The sequence below is a fragment of the Protopterus annectens genome, chromosome 4.part1 (assembly GCF_019279795.1).
Source record: "Protopterus annectens isolate FY-2018-M chromosome 4.part1, PAN1.0, whole genome shotgun sequence".
NCBI lineage: Eukaryota > Metazoa > Chordata > Ceratodontiformes > Protopteridae > Protopterus > Protopterus annectens.
Window position 1 is genome coordinate 826,710,425 of NC_056734.1, and position 24,578 is coordinate 826,735,002.

At 44.2% G+C, this 24,578-nt stretch overlaps 1 protein-coding gene across 1 annotated transcript in view; it reads right to left on the reverse strand.

The window, feature by feature from the left end:
- Nucleotides 1–696: 696 nt before the first annotated feature.
- Nucleotides 697–24,578, reverse strand: part of TSC22D2 (TSC22 domain family member 2) — a 424,303-nt gene continuing 400,421 nt past the window's right edge. Inside the window, exon 3 of the mRNA XM_044070863.1 lies at nt 697–2,159. Within this exon, the coding sequence (XP_043926798.1) occupies nt 1,896–2,159 (264 nt within the window). The 3' untranslated portion in view covers nt 697–1,895. The remainder of the gene's footprint in view (nt 2,160–24,578) is intronic.

Sequence of the window (24,578 nt, forward strand, 5' to 3'; positions counted from 1 at the left end):
TCTGGTTTCAAATTTACTTCAAAGGAGACAGCTTTATAGGTCAGAACTAACACGTGAAGATATGCAAGAGACTGGGCAAGATGCCTCAATACTAGTAAGGACAAGATCCAAGATGATGTTCCCACTAGTGGTAAGTCCACTGTTCAGAGCATTTACTGACGAAGTCCAGGAATCTCTGTGCTTGCACACCAGTGGTGGAGAGTTTCCCAGTTTACAACTGGGCAGTTTAAATCACCTAAAAAAGTGGTACATGGTTTAATACTGAGTGATTCCACTTCCTGTAGTAGGCCTTGTGACTTTCTTGGATAATGGATACAGGAACTTGCCAATGGTTATCTGAATGGAGCTCTAGTGCATTCTACTGCTTTACCAGCCTTGATTAGTCTCTCTTCTGGGTGAAGACAAGACATCTCCTCCTTCCCCTCCTCATGCACAGTATCTAGTCTAAATATGTGGAAGGCAGCCTTGGACAGCCAACTTGCCCTCCCATTTAAAACCATCTCTCAGTCACTACATCTATGTCCTCCATGGTGAGGGAGGCTTGCGACTCAACTTGGAAGGTCTACTTTTGTGGCATGCTGTAACAAATATCATTTGTATCCACTCACAGCCCTCTTGACACTCTGACAGGTAAGCACTAGCCAATTTGTTTTGAAGTTCAAAGTTGCCACATACTAAAGACTCCACATACAATGCTTTTAGAATCTGCACGTTGCATTTATTTAAATACATTAAAATCTGCAATGTAACAAAACTTTTCCTGCATATGAAATTCAGAAACACCCATTTTTAAATGAACAAAAGATGGCTCACTTCATATTTTTAACCAGTGCTTAACAACACTAGCCCAGCTCCACCAATGCCAAGCTGTTCATTCTTTCTATTTGACATATTCACAGACTATTACATATTACAATTAAGTGTGCTGGATAAAAACCATGAGGTAAGAAAAGTGGTTTAAAGATAACAGGTCATGCAGAACATGCTAAACAGAAAAGAAAAATGAATGAAAAATAATACGAACAGAATGTGCATTACAAAATAAATGAATGCAATTACACAGCTTTGCTTCTTTGGTTACAAATTATGTTGAACAATTTCACAGCTTTATCACCCCCCCCAAAAAAGTAATCATTTCAGAAACTTAAAAGCAGAGGGATCTTGGCATTCTTTTCTTAAAATAAGAAATTACAAACAAAAATATGAAAACTGTCTTCATCAAACAGACCAAATTCAGTTTTATAGAACACTAACTGATGACTACATGTACATCTGTACTAAGAGCTCCATACTTACACTATACAGAAATTTACATTCAAATTGGGTCTCTCCTACTGTGAATAAGCAATACCAAAGGTAAAATTACCATTAGTGTTAGGAACTATGCCAAGTACATTTTTATTGCCTAAATGTTCTTTTAAAATGTAATCCCACCTAGTCATTCTTTTATCAATAATCTTACTTACATTTCAAAAACTTAAAAAAACCTGTGACACTGTTCACGTACATTTTGAAAATAGCAGCCCTGTAATAAATAAAACACAAACAGTAAATGTCATGTAGGAAAAAAAAAAATTATGCCGAACTTATGTTGGACCTGTTGACAAACAGCAAGGCTCAGACTCTTAAATGCTTAACAATGCAGTCTTGAGCCAAAAAGAATAAATGAAACTTGCTAATGCACCTTGTTTCTCAATCTCACTTGTGCACTGAAAACTGATGTAGGCCATCACTGGCTCTGCATGACACCTCAAGATGAAGTTAGCGCAGGATGATTGTCTAATACTGAAAAAGCCAAACACACGACTGAAGCATGGCTATTTGCTCCCACAAACTGGGAAGAACACCAGTGGCACATGAGGGCAGATTGCATTCTTTTTCTTGGTGACTAAACATCATGCCGATGACACGTTTGGCTGTTGTGGAGGTTGTACTGACTGTGAAACTTGTGTCATTACTGTTGTCTGCTGCTGTGCAGTGCTACTGGTGATAGCCTGCTGAGTGGGGAGCTGTGCTATCTGCTCACTATTTGAAAGGGATTTTAACAGTGCATTTTCTCGTTCCAGCATAGAGTTCTTCTCAAGTAGCTCCTTGATCTGCTCCTTTAACACTTCTACTTCTTCTCTGACTGCATACATCAAATGGCTTTTTACCAGATCCTAGAAAAATAAATACATGCAAAAAGTAAATGTAATGGGACCAGTCAAACAGAATACTTAATATGCAAATACATGATGCAAGAATACTGTTTCTGAAATGGGTCTGCTGACCCCATAAAGAGAGATACAGGTACAAAACAGCTTTTGCTAACAAAAGCTGCATATACAGTTATCAGCATAGGAGTTCAAAACAGAACAAACATGCATGACAGAACAAAAACACTACAAACCAAAGGAAAGAGCCTCCTTATCATTTACATTTGTTAATGCATCGTAAAATGTATAAGGCTAAATTGTCTTTGCAAAGCTTACATGGCATCTTTTTAGTTTGGGTAAAAAGGAACCCTTATCAAAATAAGCTACACAAATATCACAAAAACAGTACCACACTCCAGCCTATAGCAGACACTATTGGATGCATAAATCTTTAAATAGGAATATCCCTGAGGCAAGAATGCTCAGTTTTTACAAGTGAAATGGTGAACTAAAGAAAAAAGTACAAAAAAAAAATCAACGCAATACGATCTTTGATGGATCTTTCTGTAGTGGTTATCGGCTGCAATCTCCTCCAAGAGTCCTCCACCACAAATCTTTCACTTTTGCATAAAGTACAGTTGTGTACACTTGCCATAAATGTAGATGTTATAGTGTATTCACTGTTGCAGTCATTACATTTGGATAATCTCCTGGCAGGTTGCCCTCAAGTCGGCCTGAATAACAAAGTCTTGGGTCCTGCGTCAGTTGCTGACTCCTCTTCCATTACATCAGGTCGTCAGGGGTATAAAACATGCAGCCGACACCATTTTATTCAGTTTTTCTTGCCACAGATGTCAGGTGCCCCCCAAATGGGGAGCAAATATATATATTATATATATAATACATACATATATATACATATACATACATATGTATATATATATATGTATATATATATATACATACATATATACAGATATATATATATATATATATATATATATATATATATATATATATATATATATATATATATATGTATATATATATATATATATATATATATACACGTATATGTATATATATATATATATATATATATATATATATATATATATATATATATATATATATATATATATATATATATCTATATATACACATATATATATATATATATATATATATATATATATATATATATATATATATATATATACACACATGTATATGTATATATATATACACACGTATATATATATATACACACATGTATATATATATATATATATATATACACACATGTATATATATATATATATATATATATATATATATATATACACATATACATATATATACATATACATATATATAAATAAACAAAAATATATGAAAATGCACTTTTAGCAACATATATATATAAACAAACAAAAATATATGAAAATGCACTTTTAGCAACAAACTTTACCTTCATCTAACAGCAAATACACCACAAAGGCTTTAGTATATAGTGAAGGAAAGAAAAGGTACAGAAAAGGGGGATGGCGGGTGGATAACCCGGACTGCAACAGTGAATACACTCTGACATCTACATTTATGGTAACTGTACACAATTGTACTACGTTCGTGTTTCACTGTTGCAGTCATTACATTTGGGTAGAATCCCAAAGCTATGGATGGGAGGATGGAACTAAATAGCATTAGGAGCGGCTATAAGGCTCTGCAGAACTGCAGTGGCAAAGCCTGCCCTGGATTTGGAGAAGAGAGGCAAATAATGCTTTGTGAAGGTATGAACAGAGCTCCAAGTAGCAGCCTCTAGAATGCTTTTGGTTGGAACCCCTCTGAGAAATGCTGCTGAGGTAGAAGCAGCTCTGGTGGAATGTGACCTGATCCCCTTAGGCACAGTTTACCATGGTGCAAGTAGCAAAAACGAATGCAGTGGCTTATCCACTTAGAAAGTCTGCTTTGATATAGCCTTCCCCTCTGACCCTGCAGCAAATGCTACCAGTAGTTGCTCAGACTTTTAGAGATTTAGCCCTGTTTAAGGAGAATCTTAGTTCTGTGTACATCCAATGAATGCAGAATCCGCTCTCCCTTGTTCTGCAGATTTGGGTAAAATGTTGGCAGGTGAATTGTCTGGTTAAGAGCCACACTGGATACCACCTTAGGCATAAAAGGATTGGTCCTGAGGGACACCCTGTCTGGGTAAAATATAATAAAAAGCTCCACAGCCATGAGAGCCTGTAGTTCTGAAACCCTTCTTGCTGAAGTGACTGCCAAGAGGAAAGCTGTTTTCCAAGATAGAAATTTTATATCCGCAGTAGCTGCTGGTTCAAAAGGAGGCAGGGTGAGTTTTTCCAGCACAAAGTTGAGGTCCCATGCAGGAGTTGGTAATCTTCTGGGAGGCCTTACATTTTTGGCCCCTCTCAGATACTGTTTAAGCAGAGGATGAGAAAAGAGGGGAGGCTCTGTGTTGTAATGAGCCGAGATGGCAGAGGCATGTATTTTTATTGAAGAAAAAGATAGGCCCTTGTCAAGCATCTCAGTCAAATATTGTAAAATCTGAGGAATATTGGGCTTTGCTGTGTCCGTTCCTTGTGCTTGGTTCCAAGCACAGAATCTCTTCCATTTATCAGCATAAGATTTTCTAGTTCTATGCCTTCTGGCTTCCAAAATGACATCCATCACAGATTTACTGAGAAGTGTTATTTGAATAATTAAATGATCAGCCATGCTGCAAGGTTCAGAGTTTGGAGCAGAGTGTGCAGAATTTGACTGTTCTGCTGAGACAGTAGATGAGGTATTTGAGGCAAGTCGAGACATATTCCTTAGAATTGGGTACCAGTGCTAGCGAGGCCAGCCCGGAGCAACTAGGATCATTTTTGTTTTTTCCTGTCTGACTTTTAGTAAGACTTTGGAGAGAAGATGCAGAGGGGGAAAGGCATAGGCTGATGGGTTTTTCCAACTGAATGTTAGATCATCCACTTTGAATGTTAGATCATCCACTTTCCATGCTTCTCTGTGATAAGTTCTTGTGCAGAATTTGTCCAGCTGATAATTTTGGGGAGAGACAAACAGATGTATGGGCTCCTGCATTTGTGTGTTAACATTCTGAAGATTTGCGGATCCAGTTTCCATTGGTGCGGGTCCATAAGATTTCTGCTTAGGTTGTCTGCCAGAGTATTTTGTTTTCCTGGCAGGAATTGAGCTTGAAGATAAGTCAAAGCTGTGTTCCACAATGCCATAGCTAGTCTGCAAAGGGGGTAGGAATGTGTACTCCCTGCTTGTTTATGTACAACATAATCGTGGTGTTGTCAGTCTATCAGTAGTTGTCCTGGATGAAGCAAGTCCATGAAGGCTGCCAGACCATTCTGAACCGCTAGCATCTCTTTCTGGTTGATATGCAGAAGCATTTGTTTTGGGCTCCATTTGCCCTGAATGTATCTCCCTGCTAGGTGGGCCCCCCCCAAGCATAGTCTGATGCGTCTGTAGTTAGGGTTTGGGTGGCAGGGGGTAGAGTGAATGACAGTCCCCTGTTTTGGTGACATGTCTCTGCCCACCAAATAAACTCCTGTTGCAGGCAGGGAATGAGAGGAATCAGTTTCCAGACTGTGACAATGTTGACTCCAAAAACTTTAGGTACCATTGTAGTTTCCTTATATGCAGTCTCGCATACGGAATTAGAAGAATGCAGGATGCCATGAACTCCAAAGCCTGCAGAATTTGTCTTGCAGATAACTGGATTTTTGTTGCCATTTGTTCGAAGTATGTTGTCAGTTGCCTTTGTTTGTCTGGCGTAAGGTAAGCCATCTGGACAGTTGTATTCAAGCTTGCACCCAGGGATGTAATTATTTGAGAGGGTACCAGTTGGGATTTATTTTCATTTATCGTGTACCCTGCGCATGTTAGAAGCCTTTTTACAAATGCCAGATGTTGAAGAGTGCCCTTGTCCTCTGCTTGAATGAGACAGTCCAGATAAGGATAAATTTATATGCCTCTGTCTGCAGCAATTACTGGTGCCAGGCACTTTGTAAAGACCCTGAGCCCAGTAGATAAGCCAAAGGGCAGTGCAGAGAATTGGTAATGCAAAAAATCTGCCTTGAAGCAAAGGTATCTTCTGCATGATTCCCTTATTGGGATATGCAGGTATGCCTCAAGTCTAGAGTCACTAACCAAGCGTTCCTGCCCAGCATAGGCAGTAACTGTTGTAAAGTCAGCATTTTGAATTTTGGAATGCCCAGGAACGTGTTCAAAATCGATAAGTCCAGTATTGGACACCAGGCATAGTCTTTTCTGGGTACCAGGAAAAGTCTTGAATAAAATCCTTGTCCTTTTTCCTTTTCTGGTACTGGTTGAATAGCCCACATATCCGTGAGGGACATAACTTGTTTGAGCCTCTGCCCATTGAATTTGTGGCAGATCTGGCCAACCGTTTGGAATTGGCAAAGTAAGAAAATTAAACCTGTACCCCTGGGATACTATGTTTAATACCCACTTGTTCTGTGTAATTAGCTGCCAATTTTGAGCATGCAGTGCTAGTTTTCCCGCCAAGGGGGCTGCCACAAGATAAGTGCTTGGTGAAGGTAGAAGGAAGTCATTGAGACTGCTTAGTGTAGGGTTGTGCTTTGTTTCCTCCAGATTTGGAGGTGGAGGCACCCCCACTGTTTTGACCTTAAGAACCCTGTGATTGGTATCTGGAGCCTTTTGAGCACCTGGATTTGCCTTGAGTGGCTCTGTTGGACACAGGAAAGGACCAATTTTTAGTAGGCCAGTGCCTACTGAACCTGGGTGGCTGCACTTGCAAGAAATCTTTTACAGTTTGCATAGATTTAGCTTTGTCTTCCATTTTCTTTAAAACCTCGTCTGCCTTATTACCAGAGTATCATGCTGCAAGGGGGCATCCAACAATTTAGCTTTAACAGGATCAGCAGATTTTTCTCCTTGAGCCAGGCATGCCTTCTAATCACAGATCCAGTAACTGCGGCCCTGCAAGAGACCTCCAAGGAATCAAAACCACATTGCAAAGTATGCTTTCCAACCTGTTCTGCTGAATGCAATCATTCCTGTAATTCTTTATTTTCCACACAATCAGAAATCGTAATTTTCTGTTTCAGTAAGCCCATAACATGCTGTTGATATTTAAGCATATGAAACTTTTAGTTATGTACTTACCATAACTTCGGATGTATGTGATCCATCTCGCCTACATTCATAACTGATGGGTTCGGAGCCGATCCATTGGCTCTGACTCGGCCACTATATAGTAGAACGAAGTCTCTAATTGGCTGGGCTACCCCTTATCCCAGAATGCACCACGCCTGCTTCCCCAGATCTTGTTTGTTTGCTTTCATACCTACATCCAGACACAGAGACATAACAGCAGCTGTAACAAACTAAAGTCCTTCAAGAGAAAGAACTCAGTAAGTAGCAACATTTCCTCTAAATCCAATGGGAAGGGGGAAGGAGGCGTGCAGTATGAATGTAGGCGAGATGGATCCCATACATCCGAAGTTATGGTAAGTACATAACTAAAAGATGTAATGGGATCCTATCTCGCCTACATTCATAACTGATGGGACAGCATCCCTAGCACCTAACTCCCGGGTGGCTCATTGGAAAACACTCCTGAGAACTGTGGAACCAAAAGAAGCTCTACCTCGAGAAGCCACATCTATCTTGTAATGAGAAATGAAAGTGTGCGGAGAAGTCCAGGTAGCGGCCGCACAGATGATATCTATCGATAATTTGGAGTGGAATGCTACATAAGTAGCCATTGCCCTGGTAGAATGAGCCTTGACTGGGAATGGTAGCTCTTTGCCGGACTGTGAATAAATGAAGGAGATGCAATCTTTAATCCATTTGGCTATGGTGGTTTTAGCTACCGGTTGACCCAACCTATTTTCCGCAAAGGACACAAACAGCTGATCTGACTTTCGTGCCTGATTGGTCCTACTTAAATAAAAACGCAGTTGTCTGTGAACATGCAACTGATGGAAAATATATTCTGCGTTATTGGAGAATTTGGGAAAAAACACAGGGAGCTCCAAGGATTGTTGAATGCATAAGGGGGATGCAACCTTGGGTAAGAAAGAGGGATTTAACTTGAGAGACACTCTGTCTTTGTGAAAAGTCAAATAAAGAGGATTAGAACAGAGAGCCTGAAGCTCTGAGACCCGCTTGGCAGAGGTTATTGCCACCAAAAAGGCGGTTTTCCAAGATAGAAATTTTATATCACAAGTAGCTGCTGGTTGGAAGGGGCGGGCAGTTAAAGAAGCTAGAACCATATTCAGGTCCCAAGGAGGCACAGCATGGGCTATTGGGGGCTGAAGGAGCCACGCTCCTTTAAGGAAAGATTTGCAAAGCCTGTTTGCCATTAAGGAAGGCTTAAAGGAGACATGAAAATTAGAGATAGCCGCCAGTTGGACTTTGTGGAAACTGAAGAGCCCAAATAAAACAAAGAAGCCAGGAATTCTAAAACCTGAGGAACTGGGGCGGTAAGGGGACCTATACCTCATTGCTGGGCCCAAATAGCAAACCTCTTCCACTTGCTGGAATACAGTTTAATAGTGGAAGGTTTGTGAGAAGAGGACAAAATGTGGATGACGTCTGGAGAAAGAGTTATCTCTGACTAAGGTTGGAAGTAGAGTAACCAGGCAGCCAACCTCAAGGACCTGAGGGATGGATGAGACTGTCCCAACTGATGAGTTAACAGGTCGGGCACCAGGTCCAGAAAAGTACAGTTTTGTACCTACCATAAATGTAGATGTCCGATAGATATGCAACTGCAGTCATAACATATGGGTTGTCCTGCCTCAGGCAGCCCTCGGTCGGCCAGATTCCAAAGTCTGGGTCAGACGTCGGCTGATGTTGCATTTCTCTCCGACGTCAGAGCGGCTGGAGTACATAAGCATCAGCCAACGCCATCTTCTTCAGTGTTTCTTGCCCCAGATGCCAGGTGCCCTCCAAGGAAGGCTGTAATCAAATTGGAAGACAAAAACAGGTTTCCAGACAAATAAATAAGCAATAAACAGATACACCATAACAGATATCCCCAGCTAAGGAAAACAGGGAGAGGAGTGGACCCAAGGCATAGAGGGGAAGGAGGGAGGGAAAGCCCGACTGCAGTTGCATATCTATCGGACATCTACATTTATGGTAGGTACAAAACTGTACTATGTCCTTCAAGAATGCAACTGCAGTCATAACATATGGGTTGAATACCATAGCTTAGCTGGGGGAGGTGGAATGCTCTAAGAAAAGGATGGTGCAGCTATCAATCCCTGCAGGACTGCCGAAGCAAAGCCTGCTCTGGATCTGGAATATAAAGGGAGGTTGTAGTGTTTGGAAAATGTATGCACGGAGCTCCATGTAGCAGCTTCTAGAATGTCTTTTGTAGGCACCCCTCTTAAAAAAGCTGTAGAGGTGGCTGTAGCTATGGTGGAGTGTGGTCTGACATTGGCTGGCACACTTTCCATGGAAGGAATAACAGAATCTGATGCAATGTCCAATCCATTTTGAAATTGACTGTTTGGAAATTGCTTTTCCTTGTACTCCTGGGGCGTAAGCTACAAAAAGCTGATCAGACTTCCTACTGGTCTTGGTTCTTTCCAGGTAGTAGCGAAGTTGTCTGTGAATGTCCAAGGTATGCAACAGTCTTTCCCCTTTGTTCTCATGATTGGGAAAGAAAGTAGGCAGGTGAATTGCTTGATTTAAAGAAACCCTAGATACCACTTTTGGCAGAAAGGTAGGGTTGGTTCGTAAGGGGACCCTGTCTCTGTGAAAGGTTATGAACGGTGGTATTGCTATTAGGGCCTGTAATTCCGAAACCCTTCTTGCGGAGGTAATTGCCAACAGGAAAGCTGTCTTCCATGAGAGAAATTGTAAGTCCACAGAAGCTGCTGGCTCAAAGGGAGGTAGAGTCAGTTTTTCTAGAACAAAGTTGAGGTCCCAAGCTGGTACTGGTGCCTTTCTTGGGGGCTTTATATTCTTGATTCCCCTAAGGAATTGCCTTAACAAAGGATGTGAAAACACAGGTGGATCAGTGTTGTATCTAGCTGAAATAGCTGAAGCATGTATTTTTATGGAAGAATATGAGAGTCCATTATGTAGCATATCTGCCAAATATTCCAGAATGAGTGGAATGTTCAATAATGATGCATCATGACCCTTGCTGGTATTTCCAAATGCTGAATCTCTTCCATTTGGCTGAGTAAACCTTTCTGGTGGATGGTCTCCGGGCTTCTGTTAGTATCCGCTGGATGGTCTCCGGGCTTCTGTTAGTATCCGCTGAACTTCCTTGGAGAGAGATAGATTGAGGTTATTCATGGGATCTCCAAAGCCGTTAGCTGTAGCGTCTGGATGTTGGGATGAACTGTCTTGAAGTTGTGTTGTCAAAAGTTGGGGTCATTGGGGAAGGGCCCACTTTTTGTTGCGACACATGCTCCGTAGTAGTGGGTACCAGTGTTGTCTTGGCCAGTCTGGAGCTATTAGGATCCCCTTGGGCTGCTCTGCTTTGATCTTTAGTAATACTGTGGTCATCAGTGGCAGAGGTGGGAATGCATAGATTTTTAGGAAGTTCCAGTTGAATGAGAGAGCATCTATTTTCCATGCTTGTGGATGATATGTCCTTGAACAGAACTTTTGTAGATGATGATTAAGGTGGGAGGCAAATAGGTCTACTTCTGGCCTGTCCCATGTCGAGGTGAGTCGTATGAAGATTTCTGGATGTAACCTCCATTCGTGGGGGTCTAGGAAATTCCTGCTTAGACTGTCCGCCAGCACATTGTCTTTGCCTGGAACAAACTGGGATTGCAAGTGTATGTTTAGGCTCAGTGATTTTTCGCAAAGATTCATTGTCAGTCTGCAAAGGGGGTAAGAATGGGTGCCCCCCTGCTTGTTTATGTACCACATCACAGTGGTGTTGTCTGTCCGTATTAGCAGGTGGCCTTGTTGAAGTTGTTGTCCAAAGGCCTCGATGGCATGCATTACTGCCAGCATTTCTTTTTGGTTGATATGCAGATGTGTTTCCTTTGGAGACCATTGTCCTTGAATACATCTGCCCCTCCATGTGCGCCCCCCATCCAAGGTCTGAGGCATCTGTGGTCATGGTCTATGTTATCTGAGGTTTTTTGTATGACATACCTGTGTTTGACTGGCTTACTGAGGCCCACCATAGAAATTCCTTTTGAAGGCATGGAATGAGCGGTATGGGTGCCTCTAGGTTGTTGCTGTGTTGAGACCATAAGCTTTTTAGGTACCATTGAAGCTTTCTCATGTGTAGTCTTGCTAGTGGAACCAGGAGAATGCAGGATGCCATGTAACCCAGGGCCTGTAGGAATCTCCTTGCAGTCATCTGGGTGAGCTTTGCTAAACCTTTGAAGTAATGAGTTAACTTCTTTTGCTCGTCTTCTGTCAGGTAAGCCATTTGAGAGGCTGTGTCTAGTTTGGCTCCTAAGAAGGTTACTTGCTGGGATGGCTGAAGTCTTGACTTTTGGAAGTTGACTGTGTATCCCAGAGCCTGTAGCAATTGTATGACATAATTCAAGTTTTTTGTCAAAATCAGTTTGTCGTCCGCTTGTATGAGGCAGTCGTCCAGGTAGGGGTAAATATGAATCCCCTGGAGCCTGCAATGAGCAATTACTGAAGCCAGGCATTTCGTGAATACTCTGGGCGCAGTAGATAAGCCAAATGGCAATGCTGAGAATTGATAATGCTCTGGCCCTGCAAGAAATCTGAGGTATCTTCTGCAGCTGTGTCTGATAGGGACATGCAGGTATGCCTCCTTGAGGTCCAGAGTAATCAGCCAAGACCCCTTGCCCAGCATGGGAAGGAGTTGCTGTAAAGTCAGCATTTTGAACTTTGGTACTATGAGAAAAGTGTTTAATGCGGACAAGTCCAGTATTGGTCTCCATTGAGTTTCTTTTCTTGGAACAAGGAACAGTCTTGAATAAAACCCCTGGCCTTGTTCTTGTTGTGGAACTTTTTCTATTGCTTTGATCTGAGCAAGCAGAGAAATTTGCTTGATAGCCTCTGCCCTCTGGTTTTGTGGTAGGTTTGGCATGCCTTGTTTTCTTGGCAAGGTATGAAAATGGAACCTGTAACCGTGGTCTATAACGTCCAAAATCCATTTGTCCTTTGCCAGTCTGTGCCAATTGTCTGAAAACAGAGATAATTTTCCGCCCAAAGGAGCTTCTGCTTGCTCCTTGGTCAGCGGAACTAGAGGAAAGTCATTGAGATTGTCCTTGTGGGGCAGGAGAAACCAGTGTCACTTCTTTGGTTTGCTGGTTGCCATTGTCGTCCCCTGTAGGAACCTCTGTATTGTCCTCTTCCTCGGGCACGCCTGTTTTTGCCCCTTTGAAATCTTTCAGGATTAGGAAAGGACCAGTTTTTAGAAGGCCAATTCCTGCTGAATCTGGGTGGCTGAACCTGGAGGAAAATCTTTGACTGTCTGAACTGACTTGGCTTTTTCCTCAATGGACTTTAGCACATCTTTAGCATTAGCACCAAAAAGCTTGTTCTTTTCCAAGGGTGCATCAAGAAGTTTTGCCTTAACATGATCTGGTAAAGGTTGTTCTTTTAACCATGCATGTCTACGAATGAGCGCCCCTGTCATAGCTGCCCTACATGAAGCTTCCAATGCATCATATCCACACTGAAGAAAGTGATTGCTAACTTGCTGAGAATTATGCACAGCCTCCTGCAAAGACTTCCTATCTAAAGGTTCAGGAGAGGCCAATGTTTTCTGTAAATCATCTAACAGGTAATCCTGATATTGAAACATATGAAAGACAATTGAGAGCTCTCATAGATAAAGTAGTGGAGGTGTAAACCTTCTTCCTCCATCTCTCTAATGACCTAGCTTCCCTGTTGGAAGGCAAAGGATTTTTGGAGGTGGTAGCTGAAACCCCCTTTTGGTCCCTGTGAAATTGTTTCTAAATCAACAATATGGGCCCTAAAAAAATGAGAATGTTTCTGGGACCCTATAGTATATGTCAGGCTTGACAGGAGCAGGAGGAAGAGTATCAGGGGCAACACTGGAGTCAGAGTATAAATCATCCAAAACATCAAGCACAGTAGGTATAGCTAAGGGTCTGTGTTGGGGCTTTTTAAGGAAGGTTCAAAGGCGCTTTCTGGAATCAGAATATTCCTGGCCTTGCCACTTAAAATGTTCCCTCATGGAATGCAGAACTTCCCCAAAAGAAATATCCTCAGGAGGAGAGGCCGAGGGGATGGAGTCCTCTGCATCTGAGTCCTCATAGGTCTGGAAGGGCTCTTCCTGGCTTTCGGAGTGAACAGAGTCCTCAGAATCTTCATCTGAAGGGAGAGGGTCAGAGGGTTCAACCCTGGGCCTCTTATCAGGAGGAGGCTGGGATCCTCTCTCAGGATGGGCCTGGGAACCTCTGATCATGGAAATTAAGTCTGCGGCCATAGTCATGATTTGTGTTTCAGGAGTAGGCTGAGGTAAGGCTTTAGCAGTAAGGTGCTTGGACTTGCTGGCTGCCTTAGCACGTGTGTAGGCCTTGATAGACATGGACATGGGAGGCCTAGCAGCTCCACGTGCAGGAGTGACCTTATCAACAGCAATGGTCTCGGGCATTTCCTCGGTTTCAGTATCCGGAGGAAATTCAATAACTGGCGGAGTGGCCTCCGGTATCGGAGGTATCGGTAATGCGGTGTCTTCGGTTCGTAGCGGTGGAATAACTGCCTCAGAAGGAACCGGAGCACTCGCCGTTAGTTTTGGCGTGGTGTCAGTGGAAGACGCGGACCGAGGATGTCGGTCCCGGTCTTTTCGTTTCTTAGGAGTCTGCGTTGTCGGTAGTTCCGACGGCATCGTATAATCAAATTTATCGCCGAAAAAGTCTTCAGCGAACTCCGCCCGGCACCTGAGAGTGCGCTTGTTGAAGCGAGCACAGGCGGCACAGGCTGAGATGTCGTGGTCTGGGCCAAGGCAAGGGAGGCAGTAAGAGTGGAAATCCTTATGAGGTATTTGTTTATCACAAGACAAACAATTATTTACTTTTTCAGTAATTTCTGACATCGGCTGAGGCAAGAAGAGGTCCCCAACGGGGTACTTAGCTTTTTTGATGACTTCGGATTCGAAGAATACAGGAGCTGACCGACCGGCACTTGCAAACTGCTTCTGCTTCGGGCACTGCGCGGCAAGAAAGACTGAAGAAGATGGCGTTGGCTGATGCTTATGTACTCCAGCCGCTCTGACGGAGAGAAATGCGACATCAGCCGATGTCGGACCCAGACTTTGGAATCCGGCCGACCGAGGGCTGCCTGAAGCAGGACAACCCATATGTTATGACTGCAGTTGCATTCTTGAAGGACATCCATGGGCCCTCCACCTCATACCTCAGAAGAAAGGGGAAGCAAACCTGACGAGGCCAGTGTAGAGCGATCAAAATCATGTTGCTTCGTAGATAAATCGCCTTCTGTATCACCTTCGGGAGAAGGGGAACTGGAGGGAAGGCGTAAAGTAGACCGGAGGGCCAACTGTGAGCTAGAGCGTCCCTGGGAATCTGCCCCTGAGAGGGAGTCAGAGTGAAGAACTCCCTGTATTTCGCATTGTGAGGGCTGGCGAACAAGTCGCAACAAGGGAGGCCCCACTTGGCAAAAATGTTTGCAGCCACCCTGTCGTTGAGGGACCACTCGTGGGGCAACAGGTGGGTCCTGCTCAGCCTGTCTGCAATCACATTGGATTTCCCCGGAATGTGCGTTGCCACTAGAAAACGCTGGGTAGAAATCGCCCAATGCCACACTCTCATGGCCTCTCGGCAAAGAGGCTAGGATCTGGTTCCGCCTTGCTTGTTTATGTACCAGACTACCGACATGTTGTCGGATAGGATCGCAATAGTACCCTGGGGAAGAACATGATGAAGTGCTTGCAACACCAGTAGCACCGCTCTCATTTCCAGGATATTGATATGTAAGTGCGTTTCGTGAGCCTGCCACGTACCTTGGACAGACCTGTCCAGATAATGCCCCCCCCCCCCAATCTGGGAGGCGTCCGTGGTCACCATGGTGACGGGAGGCTGAAGGGCAAAGGGTTGCCCCTGGTCCAGGTTGGACCGAAGCAGTCCCGGCGGCAAATTTCCGTAATTCGGACCAAATGGTTCAAGGGGAGATCCTGAAAGGACCATTGAACTGACAGTAGCCATTGCAGCTCCCGCATGTGCAGCCTGGCTAAGGGGACTAGAAGAATAGTAGAGGCCATCGTGCCCAATAACTGCAGAATCAGTCTGGTCTGAACTGGTGATCTGGGTAACAAGGTTTGAACCTGAGACTGCAGGACCTGAATCCTTTCTATCGGCAAGAATGCCCGCATTCTTCTTGTGTCTAACTCTGCGCCTATAAAGGTAATGCGCTGAGACAGTTGCAGCACAGATTTTCCCCAATTGAACGTGATTCCTAGTGAATGACCCAAACTGACTGTGGTCATAAGCGCCCAAATTAATAGATGCTTGGTGGTGGCAGTAAGGAGCCAGTCGTCTAGATAGGGAAACACTTGGAATCCTAGACTTCTTAAGTGAGCTGTCACTACTGCCAGGCACTTGAACACCCTGGGGGCTGTGGTGGGACCAAAGGGCAGAGCTCGGAAATGGAAATGACTGGTTCCCAGGCGGAAGCGTAAGTGACTCCTGGGCTCTTGACTTATCAGGATGCGACAGTAAGCGTCCTTGAGATCTATGGAGCATATCCAGACATCCTTCTCCAATAACGGGAGAATGGACTGAAGGGTGACTATTCAGAATTTGGATTTTTTTACAAAGCGATTCAATGATTTGAGGTCCAAAATGGGCCTTACGTCCGCTGTCTTTTTTGACACCAAAAATAGTCTTGAGTAAGTTCCTGATCCGATCTGGTCGGCGGGGACAGGCTGGATGACTCCTTTTCTTAGCAGCTTTGAGACCTTGACCGCTGCTTGTTCCCGCTGACTGGGTGGCACATCCGGGATTTTCCTGATAGGAAGAGGGGGTTTTATGAAAGGGATGAGATAGCCTCCGGTTATGGTTCGGAGCACCCACTGATCCTTGGTGATAATTCCCAAGCCTGTGGGTGTTCTGCAAAGCGACCCCTGACTGGCTCTGGAGATGCGCAGTCGGGCCACGTCTCAGGGACGGTGAACGTAGGATGAACCACGAAAGGAATCGGTCTCCAGAGTTGCGGGGGGCCTCTGCCGCCTCTGGGGCGGCGTCTTCCTGAATCCCCCCCGCCTCTAGAGGGGGGGATCACTCGGTGGAGTAGGGAAAGACCTTTGAGATTTTCTGAACCACATTTTCCCTCCTCTCTGGGCCTTGGGGTAAGGTCTAGAGGGAGCGGAAAAACGGGCCCCCACAGCAGTCAAGGTCTTGCCCTCCTGCTCGCATTGAGTCAGTGTGTCCTTCACCTTGGGTCCAAACAGGGAGGACCCATCAAAGGGGGCGTCGGTGAAGGAAGACTTAAAGGCCTCCGCAAAGGGACACAAGCGTAACCAGGGGTGTCTTCTAACAGCCAAGCCTGTTCCCGCTGCTTTACTCACCCCTTCGGCCGCATATGAGATGAGCCTCATGGACAAGTTGACTATCGAAGATAGGGTAGTCATCTGGGCGCCAACAGTTTGGGCTAACGCCTCAGGAAGATTACCCGTAAGAGACTCACCTAACTCTTTGAGGAGGTCCCTTTGGAGCCTGGTAAAATGACAAAGATAATTCAGCGACCACAGGGTAAACGCCGCTGAAGAAAGGGTACGCTTCCCATACCTATCCATGCTCCTGGAATACTTATTAGGAGGGTGAATAGACGTTGAAGCCTCTGCCACGTCCTGCTGAGTGGCATATGCCACCACCATCGCATCTACTGGAACTCCTTTAGTCAAAAATTCCTTTTCAGGAGGGGCTGAGAAACTTGTTAGGCCTGGCAGGCACCGGTTCCACAGAGTCAGGGTGTTCCCACACATTTGGAGGAACTAAATCTAGCAATTCATCGAAGGGTGGAGACACCCAGGAGGCGGAGGGCTGGGCCCCAAAAGCCTTGAGGAAAACTGACTCCTCTGCGGAAGGGGTTTTGGACTGCCAATCGCCTCTCTGTCTCAAAATCTCGAGGATATCTGAGAATGAGACGTCATCAGAGGACGATTTAGGGGACCCCTCTGCATCATCGAGGTCAGTATCTGATGTGATAGACTCATCCTGGGAGTCAATGTGCTTCCTCTTGCACAATTTTTTCCTTGGAGATTCATCTGAAGCGGAATCAGAAGGACCCCCCGGGAGAAGGGAACCCCCCAATGGGGTATCCTCAGGCCCTGGGGCCCCGCTGTCATGGGAATGAAGCACACCAGAAGCGCCAGTTCCCAAGTCTAGGGACGGTGAGGTAGAGACTTGCTGAGCCGGCAAGGACATGGCCAGCGCACTCCTCATGGCCTCAAAAGCAGGACCTCCAGACTCTACGGAGGACACCGGCTGAGAGACCACGACGGTACCGGGAATCCCTGCGGCCGACGCTCCGAGGGGGAGACTAGGCACCGAAGTTACCAGTTCCAAAGTGTTCCCCTCGGCCCCGACCAAGGAAGTCCCGGTACCGAAACCTGACGCCGAGGACAGGGTAGGAATGATGGTCGGAACAGAGAGGCTCCGAGGGAGTCTTGGTTCCGACTGGACAACTCCGCTCCGCTCTACCATCACCGACTCCAACGGCTCCGAGGAGGTTGGAGGAGTAATCGGATGTGTCGAAGTGGGGATCGGCTCCGGAGCAGAGTGGGCTGGAGCCGAGACCATTTTTGCAAAAACCAGGGACTGGAAAAGCCTCTGGATAACTCTGTCCAAATCTGAGTCAGGCAACCTGGAGGATTTAGAGGAAATAGATGGGGGCCGAGAAGACTTCTCTCTCGGCTCCGATAGACCAGGGGACCGGCTCCGAAACGTCTCCAACACTCTCGGGTCCGGATCCGGAACCGTATGTATAAGTATCGGCGCCGAAGGGGACTTCGGGGCCGAGGGGGGAGAATCTGAGCTGCACACCTCCAACGGCTCCGAGACCAAAGGAGCCAAAGCAGATGATTCACCTCTCGATCCCCCAACCTGAGGCTCCGACACCAATGGAGCCAAGGAAAGAGGTATCGAGGCAGACCCTTCCACCCGAGGCCCTGAAGCCATTGGAGCAGAGGAAGAAGAGGTCGACCTATGCTTCTTGGAAGTCGGTTCCGACGGACTGGTCGGAGCAGACGACCTTTTCTTTTTAGAAACTGGAGAGGAAGGAGAAGCCAAAGCTTCCTCAAAAGAGGGCTTAATAAGGCCCTTAAGTATCAACTTATTTTTACGTTCTTGAAGGACCCTAGAGGAAAAAGCATGACAAACACTACATGTTTCCTGTAAATGTTTCGATCCTAAACAATAAACGCAAACAGCATGGCTATCAGTAAGAGACATTTTGTAGTTGCACTTGGTGCACTTTTTAAACACAGATTTCTGCTCTTTTGACATGCTATCAACTATTCTTCACCACAAAAGGTAACCTTAAAGAAGAGCACGAGCCCTTGACTCAACAACGGGACTGACCCGAGACACAGAACACAAAACGGGCAGAAGCCCTCCAACTTAAACGGGCTAGCCCGATCAATCAAGCAAACCTTAAAAAGGACAAAAACCAAGACAAAATCAAGAGATAGACTTACAGATAAGGGCAAGGGCCCTCTAACTTAAACGGGCCTTGCCCGGTAAATATCAAAAATATCAATCACACCAAAACAAGTTCACACACACACAAAGCTGTTAAAACAGCTGTTTGTTAATTTCGTGAAGAAAACCCTAGGTTAAAAGACCAAAAAGTAACAAAAAAACACTTAGCTCCAGCCAAGTCGAGACCACGTCTTGCTTGAAAAGCGGCAAACTAGATCTGGGGAAGCAGACGTGGTGCATTCTGGGATAAGGGGTAGCCCAGCCAATTAGAGACTTCGTTCTACTATATAGTGACCGAGTCGGAGCCGATCCCATCAGTTATGAATGTAGGCGAGATAGGATCCCATTACATCTGGCAGTTTACGGCCCTAATCGCCAAGGCTGCAGATGTATAAACCTTCTTTCCCATCTATCCAGTGCTCTGGAATTTCTATCAAAGGGGGTAGGATTTTTGGCTGTAGAGGCCTTTACACCCTTGGAACCCTGTGAAATGGTCACAGGATCAGCAGCAAGGATTTTTGAATAAACATTTGTGGGAGTCAGGAACCCTATATCATCTGTCAGGCTTACTAGGAGCAGGAGGTAGGGAATCAGCAGCCATGCTTTATTCCGAAAACACATCAACAATGTCTAATACAGGAGGTATTGCCAAAGGCCTATGCTGAGGAAGATGGAATCCCCAAGCCTCTTTTTTGATTCAGAGAAGTCCTGACTCCCAGCGAAAATGTTCCCTTAAAGTATGCAAAGTTTCTCCAAAAGAGTAATCCTCAGGAGGAGATGCAGATGGGATGGATTCTTCCGCATCAGAATCCTCATAGCGTGGAAAAGAAAATTCCGGATCAGAAGAGGAATCAGAAGAAATTGAAACCTGATCTGAAGATTCATAATCAGTGCCTTGCCTAGGCCTCTTAGCGGGGGTGGGGTGGGGGTGGTGGTGGTTGGGAACCCCTGATCAAGGTAATTAAGTCCTCGACCATTTTGATCTGCTGTATTTTTAGGCATAGGGGCCTGAGCACGTGGCTCATGCATCGGTTTTTTAGACAGAGATGTTTTTGATCTTGTTTTTGAGGCTGTTTAATATAAAAATGTTGAGGCCTGAAAACACCCTCAGAAGCCGGTGCCTGCTCAGCGGCTCAGGACCCATCCAAGGGAGAGACATCCGTGGGTTCAATACCCTGAGAATCTTGCGGCATACTGGACTCTGAATGGGTCTCAGTAGAGGCCTGCAACTCAAAAGTAGCGGGTATCAGGGGCTGCGAAAGCGCCTCACTGAGTACAGGCAACTGGCTTAGAAGCTTCGGTTTTTGGACCTAGACGGTCTCTGTCTTTTTCTTTGCGCTTTTTGCGAACTCCGGTAGTCGGATTGCTATCAGACAACATTTCTGGATATTTAAATCTTGATTCAAAATATTTAGAAGCAAAAATATACCGACGCTTAACAGTGCGTTGGTTAATCTAGCACAAAACCGAGAGCAAGGCACGTTACGATCTGGGTCTAGGCAAGGAATACAGTACAAATGAAAATCCTTATGAGGTATTTGCTTCCCACAAGTAATGCAATTAACTTTTACGGGCATCGGTAAGGAGCAAGAAAAAGTGCTGCATGTTTTATACCCCTGACTACCTGTCATGGAAGAGGAGACAGCACCCAATGCAGGACCCAAGAATTTGTTATTCAGGCTGACTGAGGGCAACCTGCCAGCAGATTACCCAAATGTAATGACTGCAACAGTGAAACACAAAGAACACCAGCACCTACAGAGTTGAACTTCAGCAGAGCCAGCTTGGCGCAACTCTCCCACATTCTGCCCCCCACCCCCACCCCAAAACCACCTCAGAGAGCTGCATCAAAATGCAAACAGAGAAGTAAAATCATAAACCTTGCATGCTGACATGATCCAACTGCAAACAGGATGAAGGGAACCATTCCAAACAGTGGGATGACAGGAGAGTAACATCAAACAGGAGGCCATCATAAAAAGGAAAGTTACTGCGACTACCACCACCTCTTACTTGCTACTCTGAAAGGTCCACTGTAATGGATACAATGAGAGGAAAAACCCAAAACAATATTATGACATTATAGAGAAAAAGGATTTGGTGACATCAAAAGATGAATTCTAAAGACAGCCTCAAATCACGGATATGTAGAAGCTCCAACTCTTGGAAGCCATGACCCAAGTAATAATGCTTACTGAAATCTTGCTTTAATAATCAAATGACTGCAACACAAATGTCTACAATGAAACATGCATGTAAATACAAAAACTCTAGAAACATGCAGTGGAAACAGCCACATTCAAGGAAAGTGGCCTTTGACCTCACATACTAAATGGACTCGCTGATCACTAGTAAGAGTAATATAGTCATAGAAGAGCCAGCTCAGTCTTGGAAAAAATTACCTGAAAAGGATGCGCAAGAGCAGGATGGCTAAAGCAAAATGTTGTAAAGTATATCAAATATGCAATGCTCCACTTCCAACTACATCGCAAGTGGGATGAAACAGACTGTTTTAATGATAATTCCGGGATAAGTTTGTCAAAACCCATCAGCCCTGAGGGGCGCTAGATCACCGACCGCTGAAGTACGACTGAGCAAGTGTGGCTCCCCATAAGTAATGGCCAGCAATGTACTCAAAAACACAGATCTAATGAAAATGTCTACCCAGAAGAGAGGATGGGCAAGCAAATCCAGTCATGAAGTTTGGACTGCAAGGAGGCAGAAGGTTCTTTAAAAGCTGGCAACGTTGACAACACCAAGCCGGATCAGTTTTGCTATCGACAAACTCGGTGTCAAAATTAGAAATACATACACATGGAATGCAGACCCCCCACCCACCCCCAAAAAAAATTATACCACAGTTGTGGAAAAGTACAATAGTAGTGTATCCTGCAGAAAAGTAGTCAGTGTAAAAAATAAATTATAGCAGCAGCTTCTGTTACCTGAAATCACCTCTCCTCCATGGCAAAGACCTATGCAGTCTCATACCAGTATGCACTGATGCAGGTGTGTGGTTTCCTTTTGCCCTGTGTCAGTGCACAGTCTCATCGGTTCTTTGAAATGGTAATTCTTTAGTGGTCCTTCCTTGTGCAAGTAAACTAAGGATAAAACCTTTTTGAAGCAACATTGATGCGACAAGTATAACACCTACACACTAGATGAAAGTAATATGCATCTGCAATCACAGATGTCCCATTAGTGACTATGGTATGGGTAGCAGGACTAACTACATAAAATGCATATCCCTGTGTATAAGCAAGGCTGCAGTAAACATCTGGATGCAAAGAAACTGCCAGAACAGCCTGTGAAAATAATCTCAGGAAAACCATGATAACCAGCAATGTTAACACTTTACAGCTTTTTCAGAGTAACTGATAAAAAAATGCAAACCCCAAGATGATTTCCAAACAAACAGAAATTAAACTGTGAATACATTAGAAACTAAGGAATTGGCATCCCAATACCTCCTCACTTGGAATGATGCATGAAAACAGTTATTCAAAAATGAACGAAAGCCGTGTAGGCTCAGGCTAGGCTAGTCATCAAGGCAAGACATGTTTGAACAGCACATAAAATAAGACTTCTACAAAAACAGGAAATGTTAGGCAATGTAAAGCTGCAAATGACAGCATATTACAAAATAAAATGTACATTTCTGAGAGTCCGGTAATCAAAACATTTCAAACAAATTACAAAAGATCTACTTAGATTTCCCTGTGAATACTTTCATAAAAACTGTGAAGAACAGTAAAGGGTTTTACTTTTCAGATTATGTAGTTTCTTCTTTAGGAATAGCCATAACAGTAAATTATACCTGGGTAAAAATTCAAAAATTTCTTGACGAGGTACAACATGAAACTAGTTTAAACCAGACCTGGTAAGGTACTGAGCATAAATGGAACTACTTAAAGTTATGGTCGAGTCTCTGATCATAGCCGGCTTACATGTTCAAGAAATAGATGCAAAGAAACTCATCTTAAGAAAGCAGCAAAGCAAAGTTTGAATGGTGAATTCTGACGTAAAAAGAACACAACTTGCTTACTATTAGAGAAATCCGATTACACTTCTTTGTAGTACATGGCACTGTATCTATGTACTAGCAACTACATAAAGAAAAAAATCTAGGAAGAGTTTTATGGCACTGAAAGCTTTCAGAACAGTCTCAATGATCTCTGTTTAACTACTGGCACTAAAAGCCATCAAGACACGACTCTGCCACACTTTATTTTCCCTTTCTAAGCCTAAACAAGTTTTCCCCAAAAAATAATGTCCTTATTCATAAGAGACATGGGTGCCAAGTGCAATGTACATATCCTATTCCCCATTTGCTAGTGTAGGTTGTGCTTAAACTGATAATAGATTAACTCAGCTTTACGAGAATGGGAAGCCTGTTCCATAGGCAGGGCAGTCTCTGGTACACCATCCATCTCTCCAGCATGTTCTGTTTAAGTCACAGACAAAATTCAGGTCCTTAGACTTTGTATTTCTGGTACTTTAAGACATACAAATATTCAAAAGCGTGGGGTTTGCAGATGCTTTTTAAGCCAGGGATTCTGTGAAATTGTGCAGAGCTAACTACCTGGCTGTGTTGGATTCTACAACCATCTGATATACCAAACTGGTAAGTATACTTTTTTGCACTCTATTTGCACTGTACTGCATTTATATACTCACTTCATTGCTTATTGCTGGGCTCTGTCCTCGGTATTGTCCCCCCCCCCCCCCCCAACTGTTGTACTCAACTTGGTAGCTTTGGAACTGCCCACCCCTACTGTAAAGTTGATTTTGGTCACTCTTTCCATTCCCATCTCATTTGCTCACTCAATTGAGTACAGTGAGATCATTTGGGAAGGACTACCCCCCCTTGCTTCTTTGATTTTGGACACTCCTCCCTGTCCCATCTCATCAGCTCAGTCTACTGAGTACAGAGAGCATTTGGGAAGGCAAACGCCTTAGTGTCTTAATCCTGAACTAACTTCTGCTTCCTCTCTCTCCACTTAATAAAAAGTACACTTTATTCAGCTGCTTTTATGGTAATTGTGTTCTTCCTACTTTATCACCTTATTTTTAGTGTGTGCTCTTAAGTGTTCCAAGTGCTTTTATTCTGCTGCATTTATTACCGCTTGTTAGCAGCCTGATTGAATTTATCTGTTTTTCTAAGCATCTTAGTTTTGGTTTTAGCACTTGTGCTTCAGGCCAGTTACTTTACATTTAAGGTTTTTGTGTCTACACGCTTGTGGACAAACCCTTATCAAAGCCCTCTCTCCAGAAGTCTGCCCAAGTATTCGGAACATTATGTCTGGACAATTCCCATCAGTTTCTCCTGCCAGCCTGGTCGACATGGGCATACTGTGTGTAGCAAATGCCTCCTGTTTACTGACAGCCCTCTTCTGCTAGCACATAATTCGTCTATTTGCGAGAAATGCATCCACATCAGTAATCTGGAATCCATGCTCTCTCGCGCCAGTCAGTATTCCTGACAAACAGGAGATTGCCAGCACAAACCACACCACTCACATCACATAGACAAGCACAATACACACCCACCTATGCAGAGGTCCTCAATAAAAATTTAGCTAAACAGCAGAGACCTCCAAAACACACACACAAACATTCCAGACACATCACCAAAAGCAAAAACACATCCTTGTGTAACATCTATTTATGGGACTGGGTAATGGACTTACTTAGCGAGTCTGACACCACATTCTGAGCTAAAGGGAGGTAAACTGCCTGGAGAGACTTGGCTTTGGAAAGCTAATTCCCAGGCATGCAGGGCTAG